General features: G+C 52.6%; 2 protein-coding genes across 3 annotated transcripts in view; one reads left to right on the top strand and one right to left on the bottom strand.

The window, feature by feature from the left end:
- Positions 1 to 5,248, top strand: part of LOC105004141 (active breakpoint cluster region-related protein) — a 188,605-nt gene extending 183,357 nt beyond the window's left edge. Inside the window, exons 22-24 of the mRNA XM_010861674.1 lie at positions 419 to 525; positions 1,856 to 2,071; positions 2,641 to 5,248. Coding sequence (XP_010859976.1) covers positions 419 to 525; positions 1,856 to 2,071; positions 2,641 to 2,730 — 413 coding nt within the window. The 3' untranslated portion in view covers positions 2,731 to 5,248. The remainder of the gene's footprint in view (positions 1 to 418; positions 526 to 1,855; positions 2,072 to 2,640) is intronic.
- TIMM22 (translocase of inner mitochondrial membrane 22 homolog (yeast)) lies at positions 5,156 to 12,778 on the bottom strand. 2 transcript variants are annotated; one of them, XM_010861361.1, is made up of 5 exons: positions 12,490 to 12,778; positions 10,437 to 10,633; positions 9,753 to 9,825; positions 7,639 to 7,711; positions 5,156 to 7,115 (listed from the first exon to the last, which is right to left on the bottom strand). In XM_010861361.1, exons 1-5 carry the CDS (start codon positions 12,725 to 12,727, stop codon positions 7,094 to 7,096), a joined length of 603 nt encoding a protein of 200 aa, XP_010859663.1. In that variant the 5' UTR covers positions 12,728 to 12,778; the 3' UTR covers positions 5,156 to 7,093. The 2 variants fall into 2 exon arrangements, with proteins under 2 accessions (XP_010859663.1, XP_010859664.1); XM_010861362.1 differs by having other exon boundaries at positions 5,172 to 7,711.
- Between the last annotated feature and the right edge of the window lie 3,059 nt (positions 12,779 to 15,837).

The raw sequence follows: 15,837 nt of genomic DNA, 5'->3' as shown, positions 1-15,837 counted from the left end.
CCCAGGGGCCACCTCAAATATTGGCCATAGAACAGTTAGAGAGGCAGGGCTAGAGCCAAGGACTGTAGGTGGAGTTTCCAGTCAGTAGGCCACTCAGTCCACTTAGCATTTTTTAAACAGAGTAGGAGAGACAGCCCCAGGGTGCACTGCAGAGGGCAAGCGTGCATGTTGTTCTGTTGAGTTACTCTGGTTGCGTGTTCTGGATGATCGTGTAAAGCGTGTGTGTTATTATGGGTCACAGTCCAAAAAGCCTGAAGCCCACTGGTCTTGACCCACACCTCATCAAACAGGTAGGGAATCTGAGTCCCCAGCTCGATGAGGACTTGCTTGGGTTTACCAGTAGCTCTGCCCTTGGAGTCCACATCTCCCAGATTCTAAACTGTGGTCCATCCCACCTTCTGCTCTGCCCCTTCCACAGTCCGGTCAAACCAAGAGCTGCCAAAGCTGACACCACCTAAGTTAGGAACGGAAGCTAGCCCTGACTGTGACCTCGTCACTCACTTTGGAGCCCAGGACTGGCCCCAGGTGTGAGTGGGGAGGAGACGTCCCCAGGCGTCCCTTAAATCCACTTGCCATCCAGGACCAGGGCACCCCCAGTGAGGGGCTCTGAGCCCTCAGGCCCCTGGTGGCGGCTTGGCCAGGCCAGGCCAGGCTCCGGAGGGCCAGCGGAGACCTGGGAACGCCTGGGCTGCCGTCTTGTTTTTCCCATTATGAGACATTTTCCCTCTGGTTTGGCTGGGACCAAGGTCCCAACCAATCCCCAGATAGTTTGGCGAGCACTGTGGGGAGGACACACAGAGGAGTGGGGAGGAAAATTCATTAGGTTTTCCACCCTGGGAACCGGGCACAGTCTGTTCCCACATCTGGGCGCCTGGCGTGCGCGCGTGTGTGTGTGTGTGTGTGTTTGGTGAGGGGCAGGGCCAGCTGCACAGCTGCCTCCTGGCATGGCAGTGTTTGCTCGTTTCCAAGGCGCTCAGCAGGCGCATCCACGGCTCCTGCCTGGAGGGTGGGGTGATGCTGCAGTGGGAGTTGGGGTCAGAGGTGCTGCCTGGGGCGGCTGGGTCTCACCCCAAAACATTGCCTGGGATCGAGGGGAGGCGCAGGGTCTCTGATGTGTTGGGTGGTACCGAGCCTGCTGGACACCAGCCCCAGATGGCAGCCCCTGCTGTCACTCGGGAAATAAGCTACAGACATCTGGCTGATCATGCAAGAGAAGCAGAGGAGGATCCAGGAGGCAGCTCCGGGATCCCAGGAGGCAGACCCTTCTGGAAAAGCTTGGGAGGACAGCCCCTGGGCTCCATCTGTGACGAGGGATGTTCCTGCCACAGCGCAGCAGGCAGAGCCTCTGGCCTTTGGCCTCCGCCCCCTGGGACTCCTCCTCTCGGCCCCTCTCCACGGCTGGGCTGATTGTGGACAGCGCACAGGGTGGGGAAGAGCATGGGCTCAGGAAGCAGACCTCTTGGGTTCGGATCCCTGCTCTGCCACCTGCTGGGTCACCTTGGGCAGGCCATTTGACCTCTCTGTACTCTGGTTTCTTCATCTCTCCAGGGGGGATGAAACTGTTACCTACCCAAAGGCTTGCTTGTGACGAGCATGAGTTATTACCGGGAAAGTTCTTGGACCTGTAATAGTCTCTCTGAGGCAAGGGAGAGTTGGAGTGGGTCCTTCTGGCTCTCGCAGTTTACCATCAGTTCAGGGGGTGGCCCAGGAGCTGGGAATCTGTCAGTGGAATGTACTGGAACGTAGCTGGGAACATGGGCCCTTGGCTGAGTCCCCTCCTCACGGAGCAGTCTCTACCCTCAGGAGAGGGCGGGCTAGTGACCCCCTTGGGGAATCCTCCCAGGAGCAATATTAGCCAAGGGTCTGGAGCTCCACGTGGCGGCCAGACGTGACTTGTGTTTCCGCCCCTCCCGTCCCTTTCAGGGTTGCTGAGAAGGAGCCCGTCAACAAAATGTCCCTTCACAACCTGGCTACCGTGTTTGGCCCCACGTTACTGAGACCCTCGGAAGTGGAGAGCAAAGCACACCTCACATCGGCTGCCGACATCTGGTCTCACGATGTCATGGCGCAGGTACCTCCATGCTGCGCGGGCCTGTGGCAGGTGCAGGGGTCAAACGAGCCCCCGCTGAGTGGTGGACTCCTACCCGCCTCCTATCCTGAGCAGCGGGGCTGATGGATCTGTAGGATGCCACCAAGGAGTCAGGGCTCTGGATGGTCCTGCTAAAAAGTAGGCATCTGGACCAAGAGCCCAGAGGATGGGTGTCCCAGGTACTGGTTGCAGTCCCGGGAGCTGCCTGAGCCTCGGGAAGCAAACCCAGGGGTGTCAGGAAAATCTGGGGCCTTGCCCTCATGTGTGGAAGTTGGGGGGAGCCCGGTGAGACCCAGGGCAGGGTCTGGTCTGGAACAGGACTGAGGTTGGGGAAGTGGCCCTGGACACCCTACCTTCTGCCCTGCATCACCCCCTACTGCCACAAACGGGCAGCCACACCTGGGCTTCCAGGGAAGGGTAAGTGGCTGGAGCCAGCCAGAGGGGAAGCGGGGAGCCACAGGAGCCCAGGCCAGACAGCGTGTCTTCTCAGCGGGTCGGAGGAGGCCCTCGGGGTGAGGACCCCAGCCTCAGTCTCCCCTGTCTCCCCACAGGTCCAGGTCCTCCTCTACTACCTGCAGCATCCTCCCATCTCCTTTGCAGAACTGAAGCGGAACACACTGTACTTCTCCACCGACGTGTAGCCCGAGGTGGGAGCGGCTGTGGGAGGGCAGCTCCGAGCCAGCCTCTCCAGCCAGGGACCCAACCCAGACTTGAAGGACTGCAATAGAGAACTCCCAAACCCAGCGCTCCACACTCCAAGGGACACAGATTTCCAAGAACTGGAAGACGTGTATCTTTTGTGCCACCTTGTACAAAGCCAGCCGACCCGGCCCCGGCCCCGCCACGCACCCTGGCTCTGCCCTCCGTTCCTCTAGTCGTGTCTAATGCTCCGTGCTGTTCGGGAATTGTTTTACGTCTATTTGTCATGCAGAAAAGGTAGTGGCCGACCGGTGTGGGCACACAGGCAGCCTGCTTTGTTCTTTGATTTCCTCCAACACTTTCTTTCCTCCTGAGTCCGGTCCAAGGGCTTTTATTTTGCGCTCTGTAACTGCTGCCAGCTTCGCCTCTCTTGGCCCTGCTCCCAGATCGCAGTCTCCTGGCGGCCTCCCCTCGGTCTTCCTCTGCCCCGTCTCCCCCCCCTCCCCGCCCCAAGCCTGCCTGCATGCATTTGCAGCTTTGGTTTTTGACCCATTACCTCGAAAGTTCTGAGGCGGCCCTGGGCAGCGGTGGGGGGGGCGGCCGGTCCGATGCTGCCGCCCCCCACCTGTGGAGGCGCGCCTGTCTGCCTTGCTGCCTGTGCAAGTGTTGGAGAAGGAGACAGACTCACACTGATCCTCGGCTCAGCACAGGCTGGAGAGCAGATTGCTGGGATTTTTTCCACCTGAGAACCTCCGTTTCTGGGGTGTGTCTGTTCTGTCTCCAATCCCCGTGAGGCGCCTTTGACTGTTTCTTCTGCTTTTCAGTTTTTCTCCTGCTGTTCTATTTTGAGTGTAGAGACTCACCAGAGACCTGCTGTCAAGGCAGCTAGAGGGTCAGGAAAGAATCGGGGGAGGTGGGAGAGTCAGGTTGCCAAGGAGACAGAGCAAGTGGGCTGTTGAGAGGAGTGCCAGGGAGCGCTGGGCATCCTGGGCTGGGAGCAAGTTGTCATCATGGCGGCTTTTCTGGTGGAGCCAGGCTTCTGGGAGGGCAACCACGAGGGCTGAAGCAGGCGTCTCGAAACAGGCAGGCTCCGTCCGAGAGGGCTAGCCCTTCCTGGTGCCTCCCATACCTCGTGGTACCTTTGCCTTAGACGTTACACACTCCACAGCCAAGCACTGCCATGGGGCAGCCCCCACAGCCACGTGTGCCCCAGGGCCTGGGAAAGTCAGGCGCGGTCCAGCAGTAGCCAGCCATCACGGTGCTGCCTCCTGCCCCTGGCTTCTGAACGCAGCCTGGTGGGTGAACTCGGGGGAACTCTAGGAGTTGGGGTGTGCCAGGTACCTGCCTGTCTCGGGACTGGGTTTTGCAGGGGACCCTGGTGGTAGATGCTCGACTCATCCGCAGGGTCCGATCCCCATGTTGAGGGCCGCTGCTCAGTACTGGAGAGAGAAGCGCCTGCAATGTGCAGTTTCTTCTCTCCTGAGCAGCGCTGCCAGCCTCCAGCAGTTCACCTGGGAGGAGACAGCCCTGGCGGCAAGGGCTGGAGCTACAGGACACGGCTCCCTGACTCTCCTGTGGCAGAGACTAGATTCCAAGCCCTGGGGGTTGGGGAGAAGAGCTCCCCATAGCTTGAGCTCAGGGTGGTTTTAAAGAAGGGTTTGGGGCCCTGAAGCCTTAGTACCGGCTCAGTGAGAGGAAGGCCCCGTTCTTGTCTCGTTTACACCTGTGGCCCTGGCGTGGGCAGAACGGTACACATTCTGTGCACATCGGAGGATAAATGCCCAAGAGGAGAGAGGTACTGACGCCCTGGCTGCCTGCTAAGCAGCTGAGCGAGGAGCCCCACTCCCTAAGATAAGGGGCTTGGGCCACAGGTGGAGAAAGAATGCTGCAGTCTGAACATCCCCCATGTCTGACCATCCCTGGAGCCTGCTCGACACTCGGGAGCCGGCAGGTGGCCTGGAAGGTTCTTGCTTCCACGGCCACTAACTGGAATGAATTGGAGCCCCACCTAGAGCTATTTACAGCCCCTAACAGGTGCCTCCCACCTTCAGCGTCAGGTAGCTACTGCAGCCCCCCAACCTCTTAGGTGATGAGAATGGGAGGAAGGCTGGAAGGGCTGAGAAATGGGAAAGGCTCAGCAGATTTACCAACTCAACCCCCAGAACCAGGAGGGGTGGGTACCAGACCTGGACTAAGCTGCGCTGAGGGAACAGCCCATGGGTTCTCCTGAGCGGCAGGGACTGCACAGAATCCCAGCCATTGTGCCCAGCAGGGCAGGCTGTGCCGACAGGAGCCCACAGGCTACAGGAATCCACACACCTGTCCTTGCTGGCGATGGCTGCGGGCTGCCGGTGTTGTGCTGTTACAGGTATGATGGGACCCTTCATTAATATTTGACTTTCATAAGTTGGTAAGGATATATTTTTCTTTGGTCTATGTTCTGTTTCAACTTATGTAGATTATTATAAATTGATGTAAGCCACGTGAGAGGAAAATGTTAATAAAAAAAAAAAAACCTGCAAAGCCCTGACATTTGCACACAACTCAGCCCTGCGGTGTGGACGTTTGTGTTCCCGGGAGTCCAGGGAAGATCAGCAATCTAAATATTTAACTCTTCCAGCTGCATCCAGATGTGAGTTTCCAAGAATCTCCTTACTAGTGAACTCCCCCTGGTGCGTCCCTTCGGCCTGTGGGGACCATGGCAGTTTGGGAGATGAGCCCACGCCCTCGTCTTGCTCTTTCACAAATGCCCGCAGCTGTCACCAGCCAGTTCTTTTCATGAAAATACAAATGCCCCACCAGAGACCTGGCCATCAATATGCCTCAGAGATGGCAGGAAGTTGTCTATTCAAGTGGAGTTTATTTTATGCAAACATCTCTACAATTTCCTTGGAAATTGCAGGTCTTTGGGGCAGCCTGCTGGCCTAATCTCTGTTGGGGAGGCTGGATCCTCTAGAGGTCCCAGCCTCCCTCAGGAGAGCTAGCGGGGTTAATGTCGGCTCCCACCAGCCTCAGCCATTGGACACTGTGTTTATTCTGGAGATCGGGAACAGATGTCTCTGAAAATTGGTGTTTGGTTTATGAGCTCATACTGCCTCCTTAGCCATCTAAAACAGGAAACTATTCATCTCCTCTCCTGACTGAATAGTCAGAGTGGACAATGCTTGGCTTATTGAACTGACGGCTACTGACAGCCCAGGACTCGTCATTCCCAAGGCAGCCTCGAGGGCAGCGGTGCTTGTTCTTGGTCGTTTGACCCCATGCGCTAGACTGGATTGTAGACGCCAGGCTTCTGGCACTGCTGACAGGTGGCAGGTAAGAGTGTCTGCGTGTGCTCTAACTGCTTACAGGTGCCTTGTTTAGGGACAGTGGAGGACCCACTCCAACATTTGTTCTCAGACCTGTGAGGATTCTCCAGGCAGCCTAGCAGCAGTGAAGCCTCTTGACCGAGACTGGGACAGGCATTCTATAGAACTACTCCACCTCCTCCCCCTGAGAAGGGCACGAGCCTTGTGCACTAGCTCATGCTCATTCCAAAGGCAACAGCAGACAAGGCCAGAGGAAGGTGTTACCAGCTGGGCTTGACATCATCACCCATGTACACACACACACACACACACTCAGGATGTCTAGATGGTTCAGCTGAGTCTGAGTTCTGGTTAAGGTTTAGAAGACAGCCCACAGTGGGGGAGACAGCCAAAAAAGGCACAGGAATGACTCTAGTGGGATAAAGGAGACAAGACCACTGGCTGCAGGCGGCTGGAATTACAGGCCCCCACCGTGCTCCCTGCTGGTCTTAAGTTCATCTTCACCCCACCACCAAGGCACCAGAGCAATGCAGCATCTGCAGCAGGTCCTGATTGTAAAAGGGCGTTTTTTTTGTGTATAGCACACAATTAGGCTGAGCTGCTACTGTCAGAGAAAGGCTACCAGGTCAAGTCAAAAACACCAATGTTTAAGTAAGGAACAAACCCCTGACATCAGAGGAACAGGGTGCTGGTGAGCAGCTCCTGAACACAGTCTGGTTGTAACCAGCGGCTGCTGGAACTGGGTCATCAGAATGACCACAGCAACACAACCCTCACAGTCTGTCCTTGAGGCGGGCCTGGGCGGATGGTCAGGGCAGAACACCCACATGTGGCTCAGACCGCGGGCGTTCCCACCGGCCAGCCCGAGGGTTTCGCAGACGAGGCCAGCAGGGTTACGCGTGGAATGTCACTGCGTCCTAGGACACGGTTAGGCTAGGCTTCTTCAGCGCAAGTCTGGGCCACTGCAGCAATCTCAGGATAACGCTGCTCTGCGGACCCTGGGAGTCGAGCATTCCCAGACTTCTCAGGAGCTGGCTCATGCTTTCTCCTTGGATGTTCAATCTTTGGGCCACCTGGTACTATTTTGGGGAGTTGAGGAATTTGAAAATAAAAATAAGCCAAACTTTTGAACTGTAATATAAATACATATCCACATACATCTATATAACAAGGATAGCAGGGCACTCAACAAAATGACACGACTGGTCGGACGGCACGGCTCCACTCGGCCCTGCCCTGAGGTCTGAGATGGGTGACTGCAGGCGTGGGTCAAGTCCCCTCCATCCCCACAGCACCAGAGGCTTCGGGCTGAACCTTTGTGGGACTCAGTTCCTACAGGTCAACACACTGACTCCTTGACTGCCCAAAAGAGAGAGTCTGGCATGGCATCTACCCTGCACAGACTGGCTCGAGTCCAGGTGCAGAGAGCATGGCTGCCCAGAGGTAGCCGGTTGTAGCCAGGCGGCTCCCTCACAACACCAACTATGTGAGAGAAAACAAATGTCTTCAGTCTCTGAAGCAAGTGCCCTGGAGAAACTGCCCTCCACAGAGCAGCCTTGATCTTGGGCTGCCATCGTCCTTGCCGGACACCAGTGTTCTCACCGTAGGTAATAGTCAATCGCAGCAGAGAAAGCAGCGAAACCTCCACAGCCGATGACCCCAGCCTTCAAGCCAGCTGTAAAGCAAACACAAATGACATTACCTGTGGTGAGAGACGCTGGGTCAAGCTGCACTCAGGAAGAGTCTGGGTACTTAGAGATGTAAAGAAGCTGGTGAACATGTTCTCAGTCGTTCAGCGTAGCAGAGCTGGAAGACTTTAGTGAGGCTGTGCACACAAGCTGATCCAGTGTGCTTTTATCTAACTGTATGTTCGTTTAAGTTTCTCATTCCAAAGAACTGCGATTTCTAGTCTCGTGAAAACAGCTCCTCACAGGCAGGAAAGTGGTTAACAGAACCAGCCCTTGGAATCAAGTGAAAGCATATGGCCTGTTACTCTGATTTGTTTATGGAATAAATTCCTGGGAAGGTGATCAAAGCAATCCCAGAGGGAGCTGAGCCTCTCAAAGGCCCTGACAAAGCTGAGAGATGGGAAGACCAAAGAAGTTACGCCATAAATCACAAATGGCTGTGTGAGGAGGAGAATCAGGTTTTAATGACAGAAAATCATCCTGCCTTTCAGAAAATGAGAAAACAGCCTTTTTGCTTTGGGTAAGTCTGGGCACAGCAGATGGAGAGTGGCCCAGTGATAGACACTGTTAGGGAAGTTAAGTCACTGACGCCCTGCTCTGCACTCTTGATAGATACGCCAACAGGGAGAAGTGGCAGGGAACCAGTTTCTTGGTTGCTTACAGTAGATAATCCAACATTTCTAGGATACCTATATTTGGCTTTCAAAGGGTGAACATCTAAGAACCCTAAACTGCAAAAACATTACTGTGAGAACTTATATATAGAATTAAAATGACGACTGCACAGTATGAAGAAAGATGCCTGTTTGAAATGCGTGGAGCTGAAAGTTAAGCAGAGCTTGCTGTTTGGACAAACGGGCTTCCCAGGGCTGAATGGGGTCCAGCTATGCTTCTGTACTATCCTGCAGAGCAACACATTCCAGAGATTACTTATTATTATGAAGTTCTTCCCATATGTTCAATATGGGGACAGTTCTTTATTCTAAGATAGATATAGTTCTCCATGGGTTTCACCTGGGGCTATTTGTCCCCTAGCGTTTCTCATGATGTACTCTGCATATAACTTAAATAAGCAGGGTGACAATATACAGCCTGAAGTACTCCTTTTCCTATTTGGAACCAGTCTGTTGTTCCATGTTCAGTTCTAACTGTTGCTTCCTGACCTGCATACAGGTTTCTCAAGAGGTAGGTCAGATGGTCTGGTATGCCTGTTTCTTTCAGAATTTTTCACAGTTTATTGTGATCCACACAGTCAAAGGCTTTGGCATAGTCAATAAAGCAGAAATAGATGTTTTTCTGCAACTCTCTTGCTTTTTTGATGATCCAGCTAATGTTGGCAATTTGATCTCTGTTCCTCTGCCTTTTCTAAAGAAGATCCAACCAGTCCATCCTAAAGGAGATCAGCCCTGGGTGTTCATTGGAAGGACTGGTGTTGAAGCTGAAACTTCAATACTTTGGCCACCTCATGTGTAGAGTTGACTCACTGGAGAAGACCCTAATACTGGGAGGGATTGGGGGCGGGAGGAGGAGGGGACGACAGAAGATGAGACGGCTGGATGGCATCACTGACTCAATGGACATGGGTTTGGGTGGACTCCGGGAGTTGGTGATGGACAGGGGGTCCTGGCGTGCTGCAGTTCATAGGGTCGCAAAGAGTTGGACACGACTGAGCGACTGAACTGACTGATTTGTCCCCCAAGGTACACTGGAAACACTTCTACTTGTCACCACTAGAGGGTGCTACTGGCATCTAGTGGGGAGAGGCCAGGAACAAAACTCCTCTGGGCCAGCAAACACTCCTCTGGTCCAAAATGTCATCAATGCCAAGGATCAGAAACCCTGATCTAGATACTAGAAGTTTCCAAAATTGAGTTAACACAGAAAATGTGATTTACTTGTCAGGAGAGGAGAATATCAAGTTCCACATATGCCTTGAGCTGTCATTGGAACACTCATGTGTTTGGAAATCTCAACTTCAGCATGTTGTCCAAGGCCACAAAGAAAAGCATGTGAGAACTGTTTACTAACCTCTGAAACCAATGGCTCCTCCAGTGATGCAGCCACTAATGACACTGTTCTTCCAATCTGATTTTCCCCGGTACTGTGGGTGGAGAAGAGCAGTTCAGAGCCAAAGAAACAAGCCAGACAAGGAAACTAAGGAAGAAAGACAGGGTTTCTAGCTGGCTAATTTAGTCCCTCCCCAAAGGAAACCTATCTTTTTTTCTTTCAAAAGTATAATTCCTAAAATTTGAACGTGTTCACAAATGCTTCCTGCACACAGTACCAAAGCGCTGAGCCAAGTGTCACATTTGAGAAGTAATCAGAATCTCTTCTCAGGTTCCCCAGTAAGTCTTCTTTAAAATTATTAACCAGGAATTCTCTGGTGATCCAATCCTTAGGACCCCATGCTTGCTTCCACTGCAAGGGGCCCGGGTTCTACCCCTGGTTGGGGAACTAAGACACTACAAGCCACGAGATGCAGCCAAAAGCAATAGTAAAAAAATAATTAGCCAACTTCTGGCCTATAAAAACAAAAAATAAGGCAAGCCCAAATCATAAATTCACAAGTGTACATTAGGGACTACTTAATGGAAACTGAATCTAGCGAGTATCGGACACCTCTGACCTGCTTTCTAGTAGCACTGGGTATTTCTCTTGAGAACTCACAGGATGGAAACAGGCAAGGCTTTCTCAGGAGGCAGGGACACTTACAGATTCTACCAAACATTCAGTGCAAGAAAACATGGCGCCCACAATGGCAAAATTTTTGGCATAGGACATTCCTCTCTGGCCCATGTCTTTAAGAACTTCTCTGGCCGTCGGCGTGCGGTAAGGATCCTTAGGGTCAAAGCCCACGTTGGTATCGATGCCAGCGGTGAACACCCCAAATGCACCTCCCAAGACAAATCCTAAAAATGAACAGAGATGAAGATTTCCTTGGCACGTTTTTCAGATGACTGTAATAGGGTCATACTCAAATTGCACCTTTTGGATGGCCGCCAGTGAAGAGGATACCCCGTCCCCTTCTTGCCTCAGAAACTCTCCACTGGCCTGGTTTCCACATTACAAAATCCAAGGTCGATCTAGTTGGCAGCTGCTTCTCTGACTCTTTTTGTATTTCTTCCTCCTTTCATTTTCTAACATTCTTCAAGATTCCATCTTTAACCCTCTTTCTCTCTCTACACTCTCACACGTAAACCCTCAAGTTCAGGTATCAACTTTGCAAATCACTCCCTTGACAATGGTGACATTCATAAAAGTCATTTGGTAAGTACCATATACCAATCATTGACACTTAACTGTCCCAGCCTTACTTATTCCTTGCAGTAATCCTGTGAGGTAGATACCATTTTCCATTCCTTTCTGTAGTCGAAGAAACTGAGGCTCAGAGAGGTAAACTAACTTCCCTAGGGTCACAAAGTTCCCAAATGGCAAATGCCACGCTGTGGTCCACAGCTGACCTTCCTGAGCCTGCTGGACATTTCCACATGGATGTCCTCTCGCCACCTCAAGGTCAGTATGTGTTCAACGAAATCATGGACACCTCCCCTCCAGACCTCCCAGCTCACGGCTCCTGTTCTTCAGTCACTCCCGCGCCAAACTTCAGGTGCACTTAAGGCTGTTCCTCTGCTCCCTCCTGTGACACTAAGTCCACAATTATCATCCAGCCTAGGGCCTTCATCACTTCCACCCTGGAGCCCTACAAAGACTCACTCATTATTTCAATAAGATATGTAAGAGATCTAGGGTAGAACACAATGATGAACAAAGACCCAGTCCATGTCTCACTGAGCTTCAGTCTAGCAAATTCCCTATATGGTCTCCTTGCCTACTGACTTTCCTTCCCTTTGCACACTCCACCATGAGTCATCAAGCTCTTGGTAACTCTAAAAACCCATCAATGACTGCCCTAATGCCTACAGGCAAAAAGCTCAACCTGCACCACTCCACCCCAACTTGAAATGCCATTTCTCTTTGTCTACCCTCATTCTCTTAATCCTTCAAGACACAGGCTCCAGTCTCACCTCTTGTGGCCTTCTCCCAAACAAAAAGATCTTTCTTCTTTCTGCTCAACTTCACGTTTCCACCTTCACTATATTCGTTTCTTAATTTCCTTTCATTTCAATGAGACTTCAACTCACCTGCAAATGTCAGCCTCTTAGCACACAGAAGGGACGCCTACATTCTCAAATCCTCAAAGGATTAAAAAACAAAACAAAAACATGCCAAGTCCAGACTTCTTTCCCCCTCGTTCCAGCTGTCTAGTCACACTGAGCTCACTGGCCTTTCTGTTTTTTCTAGCCTGAAGTCACTTCCGGCCAGACCTTTGCAAGTGCTGCGCCCCAGGTCTGCAGCACTGTCCTCCTTCTCAACACTCTCCTTTCTGTATATGTTAAAATATTAGCTTCATAAGAACAAGGCTCTTGTCTCTCATTCTCTTTCCACCGCTTGGCACGTGACAGCTGCTCAGTAATAATTTGCTGAAAAGTAATTATTTTATAGCGAACGAATGAATGAATGAATGAAGTCAACCATTTTATAATCCCCAGGTCCCGACCCAGGACCGATTCTCTGATCGAATTTCCAGAGGCGAAAGCCAACCTCGGGGTCTAGGGAGGCGCTGCTCAAGTTCACTAACAGGCGGGGGTGGGTCAAGGTCGCGGCCCAGGGCCCCCTCGCCTCCTAGGTGCGTGGTCTTCTGAGCAGTGGACCCCGCTGCAGCCCAAGCCCTCAGCCTCCCAAGGGGCCCTTGGCCCCGCCTCACCTCCCACGCAGGCCAATGCAGCCTTGAAGGCACAGCTTTCCATCGCCCTCTCGATCATCTTCTGCTCCTCACTCTTGGCTGGACTCGGGATCCCGCCCAGGCTCCCAGGCTCCAGGAGCCGGGGCTGACGCTTGTCGCCCACCAAGTACTGCAGAAGAAGGCTGTACTGCAGCGGAGCTTCGGCGGAAGCCGCCGCCTCAGGTGCGGAGCCCCCAGCCTTGGGGGCGGTCGCTGCCATGACTGTGGCTGCCCAGGAAACCTGGCGTTCTTCTTCCCGCAGCAGATTCCACAAGCTTCCCGTCGGGCCTTGCGCGCCCAGCCACCGTGCCGCAACGGCAGATTCGCCACACCGAGCGAGCTCGAGGAAGCCGCGGAAGTCAAGTCCGTTCGTGCACACCCGGCGGAAGAGCTATCATGTTCTCCCAAAACCTCCTGTGAATACTGAGTCAAGCTTGTGAGTCATTCCTAACGACACTGACAAAAGATTTCGAATCACCAGACAGCGCCCTCTTCGCGGCTGCAGCGCGGGGCTTACTGGAATTTGTAGTTCTGAGACACTTACACCCCAGACATTTCCCAGGAAGCCCTGCGCGGGTACGCGCGTCTCCGCCACCTCTCGAGCTCCTGCCGGGCGGGAGGGCAGGAAGGCTGCAGCGTGCCGGGGCACCAGCAGGGGGTGCGCGCGCCTCGCCACTGTCTTTCCAGCCTAGAAATTCCCAGAGTGTGTTGTGAGATGCGGATGGGGTGAGGTGCTTTGCAAATTAACATGAAAACGTGATATGAATGTAAGGAATAAATGTTTTATTCAGTAATTGAGCCGTTGAGGGGAGAGAGAAGGGGCCAAAAAAAATGAGTGAGCAAATGAGTGAAGTTTAAGACAAAAAAAGAAGAAAAAAAAAAAAAAAGGAAATCCCCTGGCTATCCACTGCTTGTTGCCTCTGCTAAGTCGCTTCAGTCGTGTCCGATTGTGCGACCCCATAGACAGCAGTCCACCAGGCTCCCCCGTCCCTGGGATTCTCCAGGCAAGAACACTGGAGTGGGTTGCCATTTCCTTCTCCAATGCATGAAAGTGAAAAGTGAAAGTGAAGTCGCTCAGTCGTGTCCGACCCTCAGCGACCCCATGGCCTGCAGCCCACCAGGCTCCTCGGTCCATGGGATTTTCCAGGCAAGAGTACTGGAGTGGGGTGCCATTGCCTTCTCAGGACTCCGTGTTTCACTTCCCAGAGCCCTGGTTCCAGCCCTGATGGGGGAATTAAAAATCTCTCAAGCCGCGCTGCCAAAAAAAAATTAGTGAAGCTAGCCGAGTTTAAGCACGAGGTGGTTATGGCCAGATGGAGAGCGAGGGAGGCCGAGGCTGCTACTCCCTCCAGCCAGTTGTTGTCAATGGAGTTGACGATGTGGCACTAGCATTGCGGTGAAAGCCACTTATATTATGCTGAATCAGCTAAAGTGTTTACTAGCTTGCAAACTCAGAACCTGGAGGTTAACTGAGAGATAGCACCGTGTATGAACCCAGTAGTTTCTGTGGTACCAAAATGGATCCCAAACTATTGTATTGATCCAGACTTGCAGCATATCTGGTTGTATCAGCTAAGAGAAACATAAATGGAAACAGAAGATGGGGAGGGTAGCCAGTCAACAGAGACTGAGAGACCCCTTTGGCAGCCAGAGTTGTCTGTGTCACCAGGCAGAACCTACAGTTCACACTGCTTCAGCTCCCACCAGACCATGAACCCACTCATCCTAACTGGTAGCTTCCCAGTTGTTGAGTTCATCATTGCACTTGATGGCTCAGCTGCATTTGCCGCTGTTGACGCATCATTGCTTTGAAGTTTCTTCAGTTTCTGTGGAGCTCCTCTCTCCTCGTTTTGCCAAAGCTTCTCCAGCTTGTCAGTTCTCTGTGCTGACACCTCTCCGCCTGACCCTTTCCTGTTGGTCCCCTCGGGGCTTCATCCTTTATCCTCACTCTGTCTGGGCAGCTCATCATGCTCCTGACTTCTACTACCACCTGTACTGCAGGGTGCATGCAGGCATGTGTGCTAAGTCGCTTTAGTCATGTCTGACTCTTTGCGACCCCCTGTACCGTAGCCCACCAGGCTCCTCTGCTCATGGGATTCTCCAGGCAAGAATACTGGAGTGGGTTGCCATGCCCTCTTCCAGGGGATCTTCCCAACCCAGGGATTGAACCAGTGTCTCTTCTGCATTGTCAGGCAGGTTCTTTACCACTAGTGCCACCTAGTAAGCCCCTGTTACTGCAGCAGTGACTCCCAAATCTTCATCTCCAGCTGCAAGCCTTCTCATCAGCATGGGAGCCAGATATTCCCTACAGGCATCTTTAACTCAGCACACCCTGCCAACCACCCATTCCTTCCAGAAGAGTGAGGGGTCCAGGGTTCTGATTCATGCAGAGGTCTTAAGAGCCAAAGTTGGATCTGAGAGAAGTTGGGACAGACTCCTAGGCAAGTCTCAGGCAAGGTGGCCTTGGAAAGCAAGGAACGATCTAGACAATTAATCCCTGGGATGAGTTAGAGAGCAAGAGTCAATCCCACAATGAAGAGTCTGCATCAGAGTGCAGATGAGATCAAAGTCAGCAAGTGAAATCAAAGTCACCTGCTTTCTGCAACTAGAAAAAGCCTGCACAGCAACAACAAAGACGCTTGCAGGCAAAGATAAAAATTTTTTTTAAAGCTGTGGTACCAGTGTGACCATGGTGAGGCGGGGAGAAGCCTTTTCTGGAACATGATGGCCTGGATCACAGAAGGAGACACTGATACCCTGATCCGGTACCTCTCTTCCCCCACCCATCTCCTTCCATAGGTGGAATGGGTTTCACCTGATGGAAAGCTTGAACCTCTTCAAGCATATTCCACAAGTAAGAAGTTGTTTCCCATCTCTGTTTCCCTGGCCTGAACCTTTGCCCGTACTCTAGGGACTTTATCTGGCCACGACCTCACGGGAGTCCAGTCACTCTCACGTTGTCTGTTCTGGCCACAGGGATACAGGGTTGAGGCAACATCTCAGTGGGTCAGAGAGAACAGGAGACACTTCATGATAAATGAGATTCACAGAGAAGTTAGAACGCTCTGAATTGATGACCCATCACTTGGACTGATGGGTAGTGGCACAGATGGGGAGGTGCCAAACTGGAGGAGGGCCTGATCATCTCTGGCCCTGGGTATCTGGGAGAGCCTGGCTGGCCTTTAATTGCCTCGGCTTGTCAGGAGCCCAGGAGTAAAAGAAACAGCACGAGTGGGATGGAATGAGGAGGTCCGAGTTGAGAAGCACAGTGTGTCCTGTGTGGATTTGAGTTGTATGTGAATTTGGTAACAGCGATTCGTCTGAATAGTC

This window comes from Bison bison, unplaced genomic scaffold (assembly GCF_000754665.1).
Source record: "Bison bison bison isolate TAMUID 2011002044 unplaced genomic scaffold, Bison_UMD1.0 scf7180017864472, whole genome shotgun sequence".
Lineage (NCBI taxonomy): Eukaryota > Metazoa > Chordata > Mammalia > Artiodactyla > Bovidae > Bison > Bison bison.
This window is presented reverse-complemented; position numbering and strand designations above follow the sequence as displayed.